The 13,870-nt window shown below is 36.0% G+C and overlaps 1 protein-coding gene across 3 annotated transcripts in view; it reads left to right on the top strand.

The window, feature by feature from the left end:
* The window catches only part of mroh1 (maestro heat-like repeat family member 1), a 152,450-nt gene that overhangs the window by 93,795 nt on the left and 44,785 nt on the right, over positions 1-13,870 (top strand). For 2 of the 3 annotated variants that reach the window (XM_051936041.1, XM_028818100.2), the window contains exons 22-28: positions 1,933-2,079; positions 7,357-7,383; positions 8,255-8,377; positions 9,920-9,999; positions 10,456-10,591; positions 10,860-10,955; positions 13,489-13,593. In XM_051936041.1, the coding sequence (XP_051792001.1) occupies positions 1,933-2,079; positions 7,357-7,383; positions 8,255-8,377; positions 9,920-9,999; positions 10,456-10,591; positions 10,860-10,955; positions 13,489-13,593 (714 nt within the window). The remainder of the gene's footprint in view (positions 1-1,932; positions 2,080-7,356; positions 7,384-8,254; positions 8,378-9,919; positions 10,000-10,455; positions 10,592-10,859; positions 10,956-13,488; positions 13,594-13,870) is intronic. The other variant, XM_051936040.1, reaches the window with a different exon arrangement.

Genomic DNA, 13,870 nt, shown 5'->3' with positions numbered 1-13,870 from the left:
TCCTACGAACAGTTACATTCTAAATTTAACTTTCCAGTTACACATTTTATCCACTATCTTCAAATTAGGAACTTTGTTAAACAGAACCTGCCCGATTTTCCTCATCTTGCACCCTCGTCCATGCTGGAAAAAATATTGCTCAGTTTTAAGGACTTAGACACCATCTCTGCAATATTTAAAATTATTTTACAGTCCCTCCCTTTCAAAGATCCAAGAGGACAATGGGAAAAAGATCTCTTAATCAATATATCAGAAAGGGAGTGGAAAGTAGCAATTCATAGACTTCACTTGAGCTCCATATGCGCAAAGCATATAATTATTCAACTCAAAGTTATATATCGAGCACATCTGTCTCGCCTAAAACTGTCCAAAATGTTTCCAGGGCAAGACCCAACCTGCGAACGCTGCAATCAAGTTCCAACCTCACTGGGTCACATGTTTTGGACCAAAATTTTTAAGTGCCTTTCAGACAGCCTTGGTGTCACAATCCCTCCTAACCCGTTAACAGCTGTGTTTGGTGTTCTTCCAGATGGGTTTAAAGTAGAGAAGGACAAACAAACTGTGATTGCATTCACTACACTTTTGGCACGCAGACTTATTTTGCTAAACTAGAAGAATCCTAACTCTCCTCTTTTAAATCAGTGGGAAACCAATGTTTTATACTATTTGAAATTGGAAAAAATCAAATATTTAGTTAGAGGATCTGTACAGATTTTTTTAAAAAACTTTGCAGGATATAATCAATAAAATTTTAGAATAAGCTCTTAAAGCACAGAGGAAGCAATTATCTCAGCATTTCTTTTTCTTCTCCATTCATCTCTATTGGCCTATTAAAGTCATCACTTTAGGTATGTTCACTTGCCTTAAGTTTTACCCCGTTGGCCGTGCTCTCTCTCTTTCAGGAGTGGGGGTCGACTTGTTTTTCAATCCTATTTTTTTGTAAAAATTGATCGATTTGTATGAATGATTACAATAAAATTAATAAAATGATAAAAAAAATAACTACTTACAAACATGGTAAAGAAAAATGATGACAAAAATTCAAACACCACGAACAAACCCCCATATGACGATATTTACAGTCCTGGAAAAAGTCTTTACTGTAGGTAAAGAAAGTGGTTCTGGAAATGTAAATATTGGTTAGAGGATGGGAAGATGTGGCGGAATGCACCCTTTTAATAAACTGCTTCCCGCAACTTGGATAGTAAATACAGTCCTACCACCAGAGTCCAGAAGAATAGTCTTCAGAGGCGTGCCTCTTCTCAAAGAGAAGTGGACTGGATTGGGTGGAAAAAGACCCACTGACATCCTTAAATCTGGTGGCTGAGCGCCATTCTCCTCAGCTACAAATGCCCAGTTAACAAAAGGTTTAGGAGCTGCTGCTGATGGGGTCGAGTGGAAAATGGTACAATCAAAAAGTCCTGCCACATCCTTCTCTTCTAGTTTCATCTGTACAGTGCAAACAAACTACAAATCCTACAAGCCCCTCTGGATCAGTGCAAACCTGTGTAAAAGCACAGATCCCAGTTTACGAACAATCACTCAACAGGACATACATACACACAAGTAAAACCCCCTGTGTAGCCCTGGTATAACTGTTTGCTGTATATTAAATCTGATATGACAAACTGTTTTTTGAGCATCATCTGTAAAATGTCTTGCAACATCACAGGGCAGCATGATTTCTGAGTTGTGATGCAGCAGGCCTATACACTGTGAAGTCCAAGGTTTAAGTTATGCCTTATCTATTCCTTCTTGTGTGTTCATGCCAAAGGCTTGTAGTTTAGATATTGTAAATGTATCTTAAAAATAAGGTCTCTTATTTTCTCAAGGCTCAAAACAGAGGTATTATTTTTTAAATCTGGCAAATTTTATAGCCAATCATTTGTTTTGAATTAGCACTTTTGACATTTTATTTATTAAATATTTTAGGACAAAAATGATGTTGATATTGAGAAGATGAAGAGCACTCTAATTTTGTGTTATGGAAGTGTAACATTGTTTGCACCAGAGGATCAAATACTTGGAAGAATTGAACCAGATATTCTTCGCAATATTAGCAAGCATTTCAATACAAAGGTAAGATACATGTACACATTATGAGCTTTTTTTTCCATAATATACATTTGTAATGCTATAAGAGGTATAAGGTTACTTTACTCCCTGTTTTCCCACTCCATCCAGCTCCTTCTCTAAGTTCTCACCAGTCACCTCTGCGTTTGTTAATAACCTGCTTTGTAAGATGAGGCCGACTACTTGTGTACTGGACCCCATCCCCACCACACTACTTAAATCCTGCCTTCATGCCATAATCCCGACTGTTACAACAATAATAAACTCATCCCTTGACACTGGCTCCGTGCCACTCACTTTTAAAATTGCTTCTGTAACCCCAATGTTAAAAAAGTCTGGCCTTGATGCTGACAATCTTAACAATTTCCGGCCTATTTCCCACTTACCTTTCCTGTCAAAAGTTCTTGAGCGTGTTGTAGCTTCCCAACTCACCAATTACCTAACCTCTAATAATTTGATGGAACCCTTTCAGTCTGGTTTCAGGGTGCGGCACAGCTGTGAAACTGCTCTGCTAAGGGTAACCAATGATTTGCTTATGGCAGCAGACTCTGGACAAACTAGCATATTAATTCTGTTAGACCTTAGTGCAGCATTTGACACTGTCAGACATGACATCCTACTGTCCAGAATGGAGAACATGCTGGGTATCTCTGGCACTGCCCTCCAGTGGTTCAAGTCCTATCTGAGTGATAGGCAAGAGTTTGTTAGTCTTGGCAACAGCAGATCCAACTCCGTGCCAGTCACACAAGGAGTCCCTCAGGGCTCTGTCCTTGGTCCTCTGCTTTTCTGTATTTATATGCTTCCCCTTGGCCATATTATCCGTAGTTATGGATTGGGTTATCATTTTTATGCAGATGATACCCAGCTCTACTTCAATGTTAAAAGTGGAACTTCATCAGAGCTTTCTCAGCTCACAACCTGCCTTAGTGAAATCAAAACCTGGATGGAGCAGAACTCTTTAAAATTAAATTGCAATAAAACTGAACTCCTGCAAATTGGGACTAAAATGCAACTTAATAAAATGAGCTCCTTCCCAGTCCATCTTGGCAGTGATCTCATCAGACCTGCCTCTACTGTAAAAAATCTTGGTGTCATTTTTGATTCCTCCCTCATTTATCCCACCCACATAAATCACATTAAGAAACTTTCTTACTTTCACCTCCGTAACATATCCCGTGTTCGCTCCTTCCTCTCCTTCTCTAATGCTGAGAAACTTGTCCATGCTTTTATCACATCCCGCATCGATTATTGTAATTCCCTACTGGCAGGTGCCCCTTCTAATCTTATATCACAGCTCCAGCTTATTCAAAACTCAGCTGCAAGAGTCCTTACTCGAACCAGCAGCAGCGAGCACATCACACCCATCCTGCTCCGTCTTCACTGGCTCCCTGTGTCCTACAGAATCGAATATAAAATCCTACTAATAACCTACAAAGCTTTAAATAACCTCGCACCAAACTACATCAGTGACCTCCTCCATCACTATGTGCCTGCCCGCCCACTAAGGTCCTCTGATTCTGGTAATCTTGTTGTGCCCCTCACTAATCTACACTCCATGGGTGACAGGGCCTTCAGCTGTATAGCGCCCAGACTCTGGAATGACCTACCAAAATTAATCAGGTCAGCTGACTCCATGAATTCCTTTAAAAAACAACTCAAAACTCATCTGTTCAGGAAGGGTTTTAGCTCTATTTGACTTTATTACCTTTCTCTCAGTTTACATCTCTGTCAAGATGCCAATGTAACCTGTATGTGTGTGCTAGACCATCAATTATGTTGTCTGTTTTTTTCAGAATTTACTGTCTTAATCTTCTTTATTTATTTATCTGATTTGTACAATGCTATATACTGTATATTCTGCTGTTCTTTATTATATTCTGTAAGTGCCTTGAGCATGGGAAAGGCGCTATATAAATAAAATGTATTATTATTATTATTATAGTTATTTACATTTTTAAGAAGTGAGTTATTATTGAGTTGGATGTCTTGTAAACCCTTGTTATGGGCAGTTTATATGGGGATTCTACTGTATGTTCACATAAACAGCATACTGGACTGATCTGACAACACAGTGGGACTATACCAGAAGGGCCAGAGCAGACTGAGGAGACTCCAGTCTTTGGATGTATGCAGTAAGCTGCTGGAAATGTTCTCACAGTCCGTTGTAGGGAGTATATTATTCCTTGCTGTGTTCCCCCAAAGAAGCAACATGAGTTCAAAAGACACACAATGTTTGAACAAACTGATCAAGAAAGCCTTCTTCATTACAGGGCTAACCCTGGGCACACTGGAAACTGTTGTGAGAAAGAGGATGATGGCAAAATTGAAAGCCATCATGAAAATCTCCTCTATCCCCTCCCCAGGGCTCTCTTGGAGCACTTTTAGCCACAGGCTTCTTCCACCACTGCTAACTGGCAATTCACTGCTTCTTCCTGAAGTCCAGATCTAAATGCATTACAGGTAAAATTCCGTTACAACGAACTCCCAGCGACCTAAAAAATATTTCGTTGTAACGAAAATTTTGTTGTAATGAGATTCTGTATTTGTTACTATAGTGCTTTCTTTAACTTGTATCCAGGCATTTGCAATCATTTCAATAGCTTCTTTTGCGTTAATTTTAATCTCCTCCTGCTTACAAGTTATGCTGACGAGAATTTTTCTCAGCATTTCCTTGCGATAATACACTTTCAGAGTGAGAATGATGCCCAAATTCAAAGGCTGAAGCACTGCCGTGCAATTGGGTGGGAGGAGTTCTACACCAACATTATCTAACTGTGGAAGCATGTTGTGGGCAGCACAGTTATCAATCAGGAGCCAAATCATTATTTCTTCTACATATTGTGAGGTTTCTGAACTCTTTTGAGACCCCTCCCTCCAATACCCAATAGGAACGACACGCTGAAGTGTGTCCTGAAGCGCGATTGCAGCATCTGTGGAAGATTGTTTGTCCGTTGCTTGGGCAGGGCAATAGGAGGCTCACAGCGCTGCAGTGAAGCACCACAGAAGCAAATCATAAAAGATCGGGGTCGCGCTATAAGTCCCTGTCTTGCACCCCAAAACACGAGGCTTAGTCTCAGTACTGTAGCAAAACCAGCTTTATTCAGCTTGAAACAGGAACGGCACAGTTATTTATTGTACACACAGCAGTCAGGCAAGGTCATGGCCAGGTCAGTGATCAAGTAATCCTGTTACAGTATCTGCATTTACAATGTACGTGCTCCTAACCTTGCATCACCCATCGAGATCTTTTCTGTTTACTTTGGAGGAGAGACACAGCATATCTGTGAGCCTGCTATTGCCCAGTACAGACGCGGAGATCGCACTTCGGGACGCTCTTCGGCTTGCTTTCTAGTTGGAGGAGGTCCCAAGAGAGTTTACGAACCTCACATTTTCTTGAATGAATGCCGCATTAATAGGAATGTTTCTTGAACGAGCATCACTGAACCACATAAAAACGGCTTTTTCGACGTCTTCAAATGCAGCAGTTCACATACGTTTGCAACCCAAGATTTTTCTTCTTTTTTTGCTCAGCCTTTCAAGAAAGTTGACGTGGTCGATGGCGAAATTCCAAATTCACTGGCAACATCTTCTTTTTTTTTTTTTTCTTTTTTTTTTTGCCATAATCGAGAGCTGCAAAAAATTAAAAGTTTTTTTTTTTTTCTAATATGAGCTGTTATCGTTTTTTCGTGTCTGCCGTTTATATAGGAGGGTGACAATGAGTTAAATTCCAATGGATGTTTTTCAAATGTTGACGAGCAATAAGCAAAAGGCATCACTGAAAACTACAAGAAACAAAAAAGGCAAAAATAAAAAAAAAAAACAGTACAAAGAAAGTTCGAAGAAAGAAAAAAAAATTATAATGTTTCTGTTTGGGGATCATGGTGCACAATTGAGCGGCGACCACAGAACTAAGTGCTCTGTGGATGATTCATTCTGACATTTCAAGGTCTTTTGTGCACTTCGTTGTAATTAAAGTGTCTGCTGAATGTACTTTGTAGTAACGAGATTTCTATAGACCCGTGTCATATGGGGAAACTGTCGGGACCATAAAAATACTTTGTTGCAAAAATATTCGTTGTAATGGAATTTTACCTGTATTTTAGAACACAGTTTCATGTGGCAAATTAATATATACCATGATTGTGAAGAAACAACTTTGACTTGAAAGGTACAAACTTAACCTTTAAGGCACTTCCCACCATTCCAAATTAAAGTTATTTTAGTAGGCCACATTGTAGTAATAGATGACTACTTTACTTATCCTTTGTAAGTATGTAAAGAAACCTTTGTTGTGGTATTGCATATGTTATACGAGTCATAGGTGCATTTTTGCAGTACCTAAACTAAAATGTTACCAACTTAAAAAACAATTCCATTGCAGGCTTAAACTGTGTAAAAGGTATTAAGCTTTTAGGAAATTAATCATTTTGGCAAGATCAAAGCTTACATTGAATTCACTATTATAACAGATTCTTGTATGAAAAAAGTAATTTCAATTTTGTAAATCATATCTGAAGGATAAAAGTAAAAAAAAAAAAAAAAAAGATTGAAATTGTATTCTTCAGTAACTGCAGTGCTCCAGAACTTTGTCTACCTACCTTTGGATCATATGGGCATTAGAAAGGCGTATGTTCATATTGATCACTAACGATGCTCGATATTCTTATTGTCTGTATTTTAATTTATGCCTTATATAAATATCTAGAGATTGAGGACATTTTACTATTTAAAAGGTGTATGCTATGTTTGATAGTTTTTAAAGCTTGATTAAGAACCATCAAAAACTGAAAAAAATAATGTTACCTAAAAAAGCATAGTGGTCAATTTCTCAAAGGAAACAAATAAAGTGATATTTCTTCATGTTCCTTCTGAAGTTTGATAGTTTGAGCATTAATGGTGATATGTATGAAGGTAGTCTGTGGTAGAAATAAATGTATTCTTCTAGACCTTACATTTCATTTAAAGTTCAAAAGCATTAATGATTATGTAAAATCAATATTTTTTTAAATTTTTTTTTATGAATACATAGAGAGCTCAATTGCTAACTAGTACACTGTCTTAACTAACTGACATTAACAAATAATGTCACATTATTACTTGGTATATGTTTTGATCAATATTTATTGTAAAACTAAGTTAAAGTGGCTTTTGTTTTGCTTCGGCACAGGAGTAAATGCTGCTCTCCTGTAAAGCACATTAAAAAAATGTGACTTATTTTCATTACTTAAGAAAATCTAGTTACAACATGAATTTTAAAATTCCTATTACTTTTATATTATACAGGTTCTTGGGATTAAAGTAGAGACCAAGGTACACATAAGAAACATATACTATATTGTACACCTGTTGTATTGTTCTTTAGATACCAATCTCTTGCTCTCTCTATTTTTTAAAACAGTTTCTTGATCTTGGTGTGAGGGAAACGGGGTCTAAAATGATATTCTTTTATTTTCTCTTCTTGAGCTTCATAAACCACTGTAGGTATTGGACAAATTTATTTTGATAAATTTTTAAGCCATAAGTAGTAGCTTTACAAACTTTACAATTGTTTTGGTTAATTTTTATTATTCAGTATACTGAGCAATACAGTTTAAAGTTAAAAGTAAGGCTTCATAAATGGAAAGTTTATACTTTTTTTTTAGAATGGTCAAATGAGTTCATCTAGCAGTGTTTAATGAGGCTCATAGCAGTTTCATAAAATTCCTGGTTAACCTAAAATTAATAACAAATTTCCTTTTCTATTTTCTACTCAGCTTCTGTGCTTTTTTTAACAGCTTTCTCTTAACTGTCCTTCACTGTTAATTTAAAATTGAGAAATTTATCGGCTTGCTTTCATGGATTTGATGTTTTACAAGTTTTCAAAAGCTGGATCCTCTTATTTTTATTTAATTATTATGTAATCTGTTGATTGCAATGACATTGTTGGAGTTATATATTCAAAGGAAGTATTGTACAATTGTATAAAAATATTAAAGAGTTTGGTCAAATACAAAAAATTAAATAAATTGGAGGTTAGCATTTTTGCATGTTAGCATAATGATGCTTGCATTGATTTATCTGTTAGCCAGTTAAAAATATAGTGCATTAATTATTGTTCCTTCTATCATCATTTTTAATCTCTCAAAATGAAAATCAATGGCTGAAATATTGATATTTTTAACCAAGTACTTTTTTTTAACAGGATTTGACTATGAAACTGAGTCTTATTAAGAGTATAGGTCAGATTGCACAGGCCATAAGCATCTGCACGCAAAGACAAAGCTACAATTTTACTCGAAAGCAGGAACTTTTGGGTGTCATGATGGTCAGTATGTTTATAAATAAATATTTTGTCTTTGTGAAAATTTAAGTTTCATATGTTCATATTTACAGATTCCACAAGTAAATGTAGGTTGTCGTAACCCATATTCTTTGAAACTGGATTATTCACAAATACGTACTTGTTTAAAGTAAGTCATTGCTGTAGTTTTATTTTTTGAGCATTGAGTTTTACTTGTTACGGAAGCATGGTGGTACAGTAGGTTGGACAGCCACCTAATGGGTCAGATGTCCTGTTATATTAACATTGTTGGTGTAAAATCTCCCACTCTTCCAATATACATATGACTCAATACTGGAAGTGTAAAATAAACACTTTTGATATAGTTAATTTAAGATTTTGTAGTGTATACGTAACAATTTAAAACGTCATTCTCAAGCCCAGTTAATCCTGTTTAGGGATGCAAGGTGCCAAAGCTTCCCCTATTTTGCACTGTGCTTAAGGTAAGAAACAACAGTGCCCACAAATGAATGCATGGCCCTCTTGTAAACATGTCTTTCCTCACAGTAGTGCAATTTCAGATTGCCAGTTCACCTAATCTGCATGCCTTTTCAACTGTAAGGGGGCAACCAGGGTAATACAAGCCATATTATTGTTAATGTCTGAAATCAATATATTCACTGTCAAGTTAGAGAAATCTGATGGTACCTAGAGGAAAATTAATGCAGACAAGTGCATGTCACTTCACAGACCCACAGTGCTGGATCTCTGAAGTGATAGTGCTAGCGTTCCGCAGAAATAATAATGTATTATATTAAATTACTTGTATTCATACTAATTAGTGTGGCATTAACATTAGGAACTAAATGTGGTCACCCTAACTTGCTGTAAAATTGTTAATAACTAGCCTTAGCACATTGCAGAATATTATGCAGTTCATTGCTTTTATTTTGTTTATGTTATAATCACTAAAATAAACAATTTACTGAGTGACGTTACACATGCATGAAAGTTTCTCAGTTTAATTTTAATATAAAATAAACAGTTTCAAGGAAAATATTAGGTATAATCATTTAATTTACGTAAAACTTGTGAAGTGTACAAGAACAATTAACAAAATTGGGCAGTTTGCAATTGTGAATTTGAATATCATACCCTGGCAAGGTTTATTTTGAGACTGTATTCTCATCATGTCTGTGTGAGTTTTCCTTCCAGCATGATATTCCAAATATCTTTATACATCTCTAAAAACTGTTTATTAGAGATTCATTTTGGAGTGTGTGTGTTATTTGGGTCTGTGATGGACTGGCACAGAACTGTTTTCTGCCTTGGGTCCAGTGATAATCTTGTAATCTCTGGGAAACTTGCAACCCTGAATTATATTTAAAAGGATTTCAGAATAATATGTAATATTTTTTTACAAAACGTTCTTTTCATTTACATTTACTGTATGTAATAAATGCAAAATAATAATGGACAATCCCCCTACTTGTATAATAAATATGAATAAAGCACTACCCTATTTTTTGAGTCAACAGTGGAATACAAATGCAAAGTATATGTATTTATTCTTTCTTCTGATAACAGGATTTTATCAAGTCTGAAGCAGCAGAATCTCTGAAAACTCCTGTTCGTCAGCAAGCAATGACCACATGTTCCCACTTGGTGTATCCTTTTCCGTAGAATACACAGTCCAGATTTACTGAATATTTATAATTTATCTTACCTGAGGAACCACCATGTTGGTCATACTATAAAAATACAGTTTTTCTTAAGTTATGCCCAATATGCATCTTAAGTGATGAACATTGGTTTAACAGATTTCATGTTAAATGGTGTGTGACACATTGTTTTTTGTGAAATTCTCTTTACTCTGCAGTATGATAAAGGAAGTATTTCCTTTCTATTTTAACAGTGGAATTCCTTAATAATTAAAAGAATTAATTATTAAATTGAACAAATAAAACTTTTGCAAAAATCTAGAAACTATTAAGATAATTGTTGACCTTTTCTAGATTGTTAAACTGATGATTAGCATAATCTTGATGCTCATTTGTTCCAAAAAAACAAACAAAAAGGAATCTATATTTTGTGTCCTGATTTGTCTTTGACAAATTATTCAGAAAACTTGAACCCATCTTAAATGAAAATGAAAACTTTAGCATGATTGAGAATAGTTTAAACAGTGTTTTTAGTATTCCACCACTAGACTCTGAAAAGACCAAAGATGAAGAACTGTTGGATGTACAAAACTTTGAGGTGCTCTTTTATTTATTTATTTTTTTAAAAGTTTTTAAAGATGTGTTTGGTTTATGATAGTTTCATGTTAGCTTCAATGTCTTACCCCTGGAAGCTAAATTGTATCATATTGCAAATACTGTAGTACTGTAAAATTATAGAACAATTTAGTTTGTCAAAATACAGTATCTGTTTTACGTAATGTTGTTTGATTGCATATTGGCACATTTAAAAGTCACATATATATATTTGTATAATAATCTCTTGTTTGTTTTCTCTCTGTTTTAAGACACTGTATGCTGACACATTCACTGCACTTCAGGATTTGTTAAAAAATGTACTTAGTCGAGACCTCAGTCCTGATGGTTTGCAAAACATATTTAAGGTAAGCAATTTCTAAGGGTAAACGTTTTTCTAGTGTTTTTACAAAACAATATTAGAAATCTGGAAATCACAGTTTAGAAACTACATGACTGCTTTGTTGATAGCAAAATTCTTGAGCATCTAGAATGAATATGCAATAAGGCATAGAAGAATTATAGTATCCAGCAGGGGACATAAACTCCTTGGGAAAGTGTTCTTTAAAAATACCAGCTTTTTGGAACTCATAAATTTACCCCTTCCAAAGTGTCCACATTTGAAATGTTTAAGATAAAGTGTGTTGTTGGGGTCCTGATGGCTGTGTGCCCTCTTTAGTGGAGCAGGAGCGATGGTCCATGGGACAGGCCTCAGTGGAATACCTTTTTCATTCAAAATGAAGCTTCAGCTTCCACTGATGGTGCTACTCTCAGCATTGATCTTTTGCTATCTCGGCATGTCTAGAGAGAGAATAAATTGGATCCTTACACAAAGAGATTCTTGCACTTAAGTTAAAGCTGATAAACCAAGAGGACCATGGCTGCAGAAAAAAAAAATACAAATTGAAGTCCTCCCCCAAAATATGGAGAAGGATGATTTACTTATTTCATCCATGCTTCAGAGAGAAAAATGATTTCTAGTATTAAGTGGAGAACAGTATCATTTTGAAGATTGAAAGGGCTAGCAAGATCAGATTCTTCCAAGTCTTGAATTTTCATCATCAGGTTTTTAAAATTTGTCAATTTAATAATAAGTGTTGGCTGAGTCCCATATAATGTCTGAGATTGTCTTCAAGGAAGCCAATCTCAGTGGTGACTTCCTGGAAAAGGCATGCAATGAATCCCGCCATTAGAAAGGCAAAAGAAGTTGGTTTGCTATCATTTTTCATGTAGTTTGCATCTCAGGAGCTCAGTTTGGGTAACTCCTCTCATCTGTTCAGCTCTTCAGGCGATGCCCGAGTTAGATTCAGCCTTTTAAAAACAGCTTTATTTACCTCTCTTCCAAATGCTAAATGCAGCCATTTTCTTCCAGTATTTAAATTGTACACTCTACACTGCAGCCACCACTCTCACAGGTTAAGAGTCTGGGTGTCATCCTTGACAGTACTTTAACCTTTCATTACCACATCAATAACATCTCCCGGTCTGCATATTTCCACTTGCGTAACATTAATCGTATTTGCCCCTCCCTCATTCCCCACACCACCGCTATCCTTGTTCATAGTCTTGTCACTTCTCGTCTCTATTATTGCAATTCCCTTTTCTTTGGTCTCTTTATAAGCTTCAACTGGTCCAGAATTCAGTTGCCCGAACATTACTAGAACCCCCTCTATTCACCATATCACTCCTGTCTTGCAGCCACTTAAGTGGCTTCCAGTTAATTTCCTTAATCAATTCAAAATTCTTCTGTTAACGTTTAAGGCTATCCACAACCTCGCCTCTCCATATCTGTCCGACCTCCTCCATGTTGCCATTCCCTCCCGCACCCTCAGATCCTCTTCCTCCATCCACTTGACTGTCCACTTCGTCTGTCTTACCACTATGGGAAGCAGAGCATTCTGTTGCTCTGCTCCCCAGCTCTGGAACTCACTACCATCTGAGCTTAGATATATTGAATCATTTTCACTTTTCAAATCTAAACTTAAAACTCATTTGTTTAAGACTGCTTTTTCTCTTTGATTACAATTGCTCTGTCTGATTTTAATGTTTGTATTTTTGTTTATAATGTGTGTTTTATCTATTGTTCGATGCCCTTGAGTGTTTAGAAAGGCGTCTACAAATAAATAAAATGTATTATTATTATTATTATTATTAAAAGAAGGCAAAGACCCTACCCAGTTTCAGAATATCAGGCCATTATCCATAATGAATTCAGATGTGAAACCCTGCTCGTAACACAGACCTGTGTCTGTTATTCATAAGTTGATCCATTCTGATCAGACTGGTTTTATTCATTCCCATTTTGCCTCAGATAATCTCAGAAGAATGCTTCAGAAGAAGGTTTCAATGCAACACCTTACTTTTCTTCCCCTGCAGCTTTACTCTCCCTCAATGCTGAAAAGACATTTGATTGGTTAAATTTGGCATTTCTCTGGCATGTTCTGGACTAGATGGTATTTAATGATGGATTTGTGGGCATGATTAAAACTTTTTACTTCACTCAGATTTGCTCACTGTTTAGCACATCAAGAGATGGTGTTCGATGTTAAGTGGGGAAAAGCTATTGGATGAAACTAAGAGCACATCCTATATCAGTTAAAACAACGTTAAAGCCAAGAAGAAAATGTAATGTTAAATATGTTAAAGTGCAGTATAGCTATAGTGCTTCATCTTTTGCAATGTTTTGTCAGTGTTCTGTTTTCACCTCTTCAGTGGCATTATGTATGACTATCACTGATTAGATCTTCATTCTTGATCCAGTGCCAGAAGCCAATCGATTAAGAACATCAAAAGTATTCTAATAAAATAGACTATTGAAAGCAGCTAACCTTCTATATTATTATCAACATCTCACATGAAGTTTATTTGAAAAAATATATGTTGGTTATCTTATTTACTTAGCACATTGAAAGCTGGCTGAACTCCCCACGAGAAACTGAACGAGAGAAGGCAACAAGATTAACTTCAGAACTGCTGGATTTTTACCTGGAGAATCTAGTTGTTAAGGTGAGGGTCTTTGTTTTAGTGTTGCTGTAAATTTGTTCTTAATTTTTGGAATTAAAAGCATTCATTTTCGCAGTTTGTCCCATAGGAGTGAATTAAGGGCAGTGGCTTTCATAATTTTGGGGCTTATCATAAGGAAAGACCATAAGTGTGAAATATAAAATACAAATAATTAGAAAACACATTTGATGTCAAAAGCTATAGCTGAATATCAGTGCAATACAAACTGTTCTTTGACATTCCTGAAGCACTGGCAATCTCATTATGTTTGAACTTTCTG

Source organism: Erpetoichthys calabaricus, chromosome 13 (assembly GCF_900747795.2).
Source record: "Erpetoichthys calabaricus chromosome 13, fErpCal1.3, whole genome shotgun sequence".
Lineage (NCBI taxonomy): Eukaryota > Metazoa > Chordata > Cladistia > Polypteriformes > Polypteridae > Erpetoichthys > Erpetoichthys calabaricus.
The sequence above is the reverse complement of the archived record's forward strand: the minus strand, read 5'-3'. Positions and strand labels throughout refer to the sequence as shown.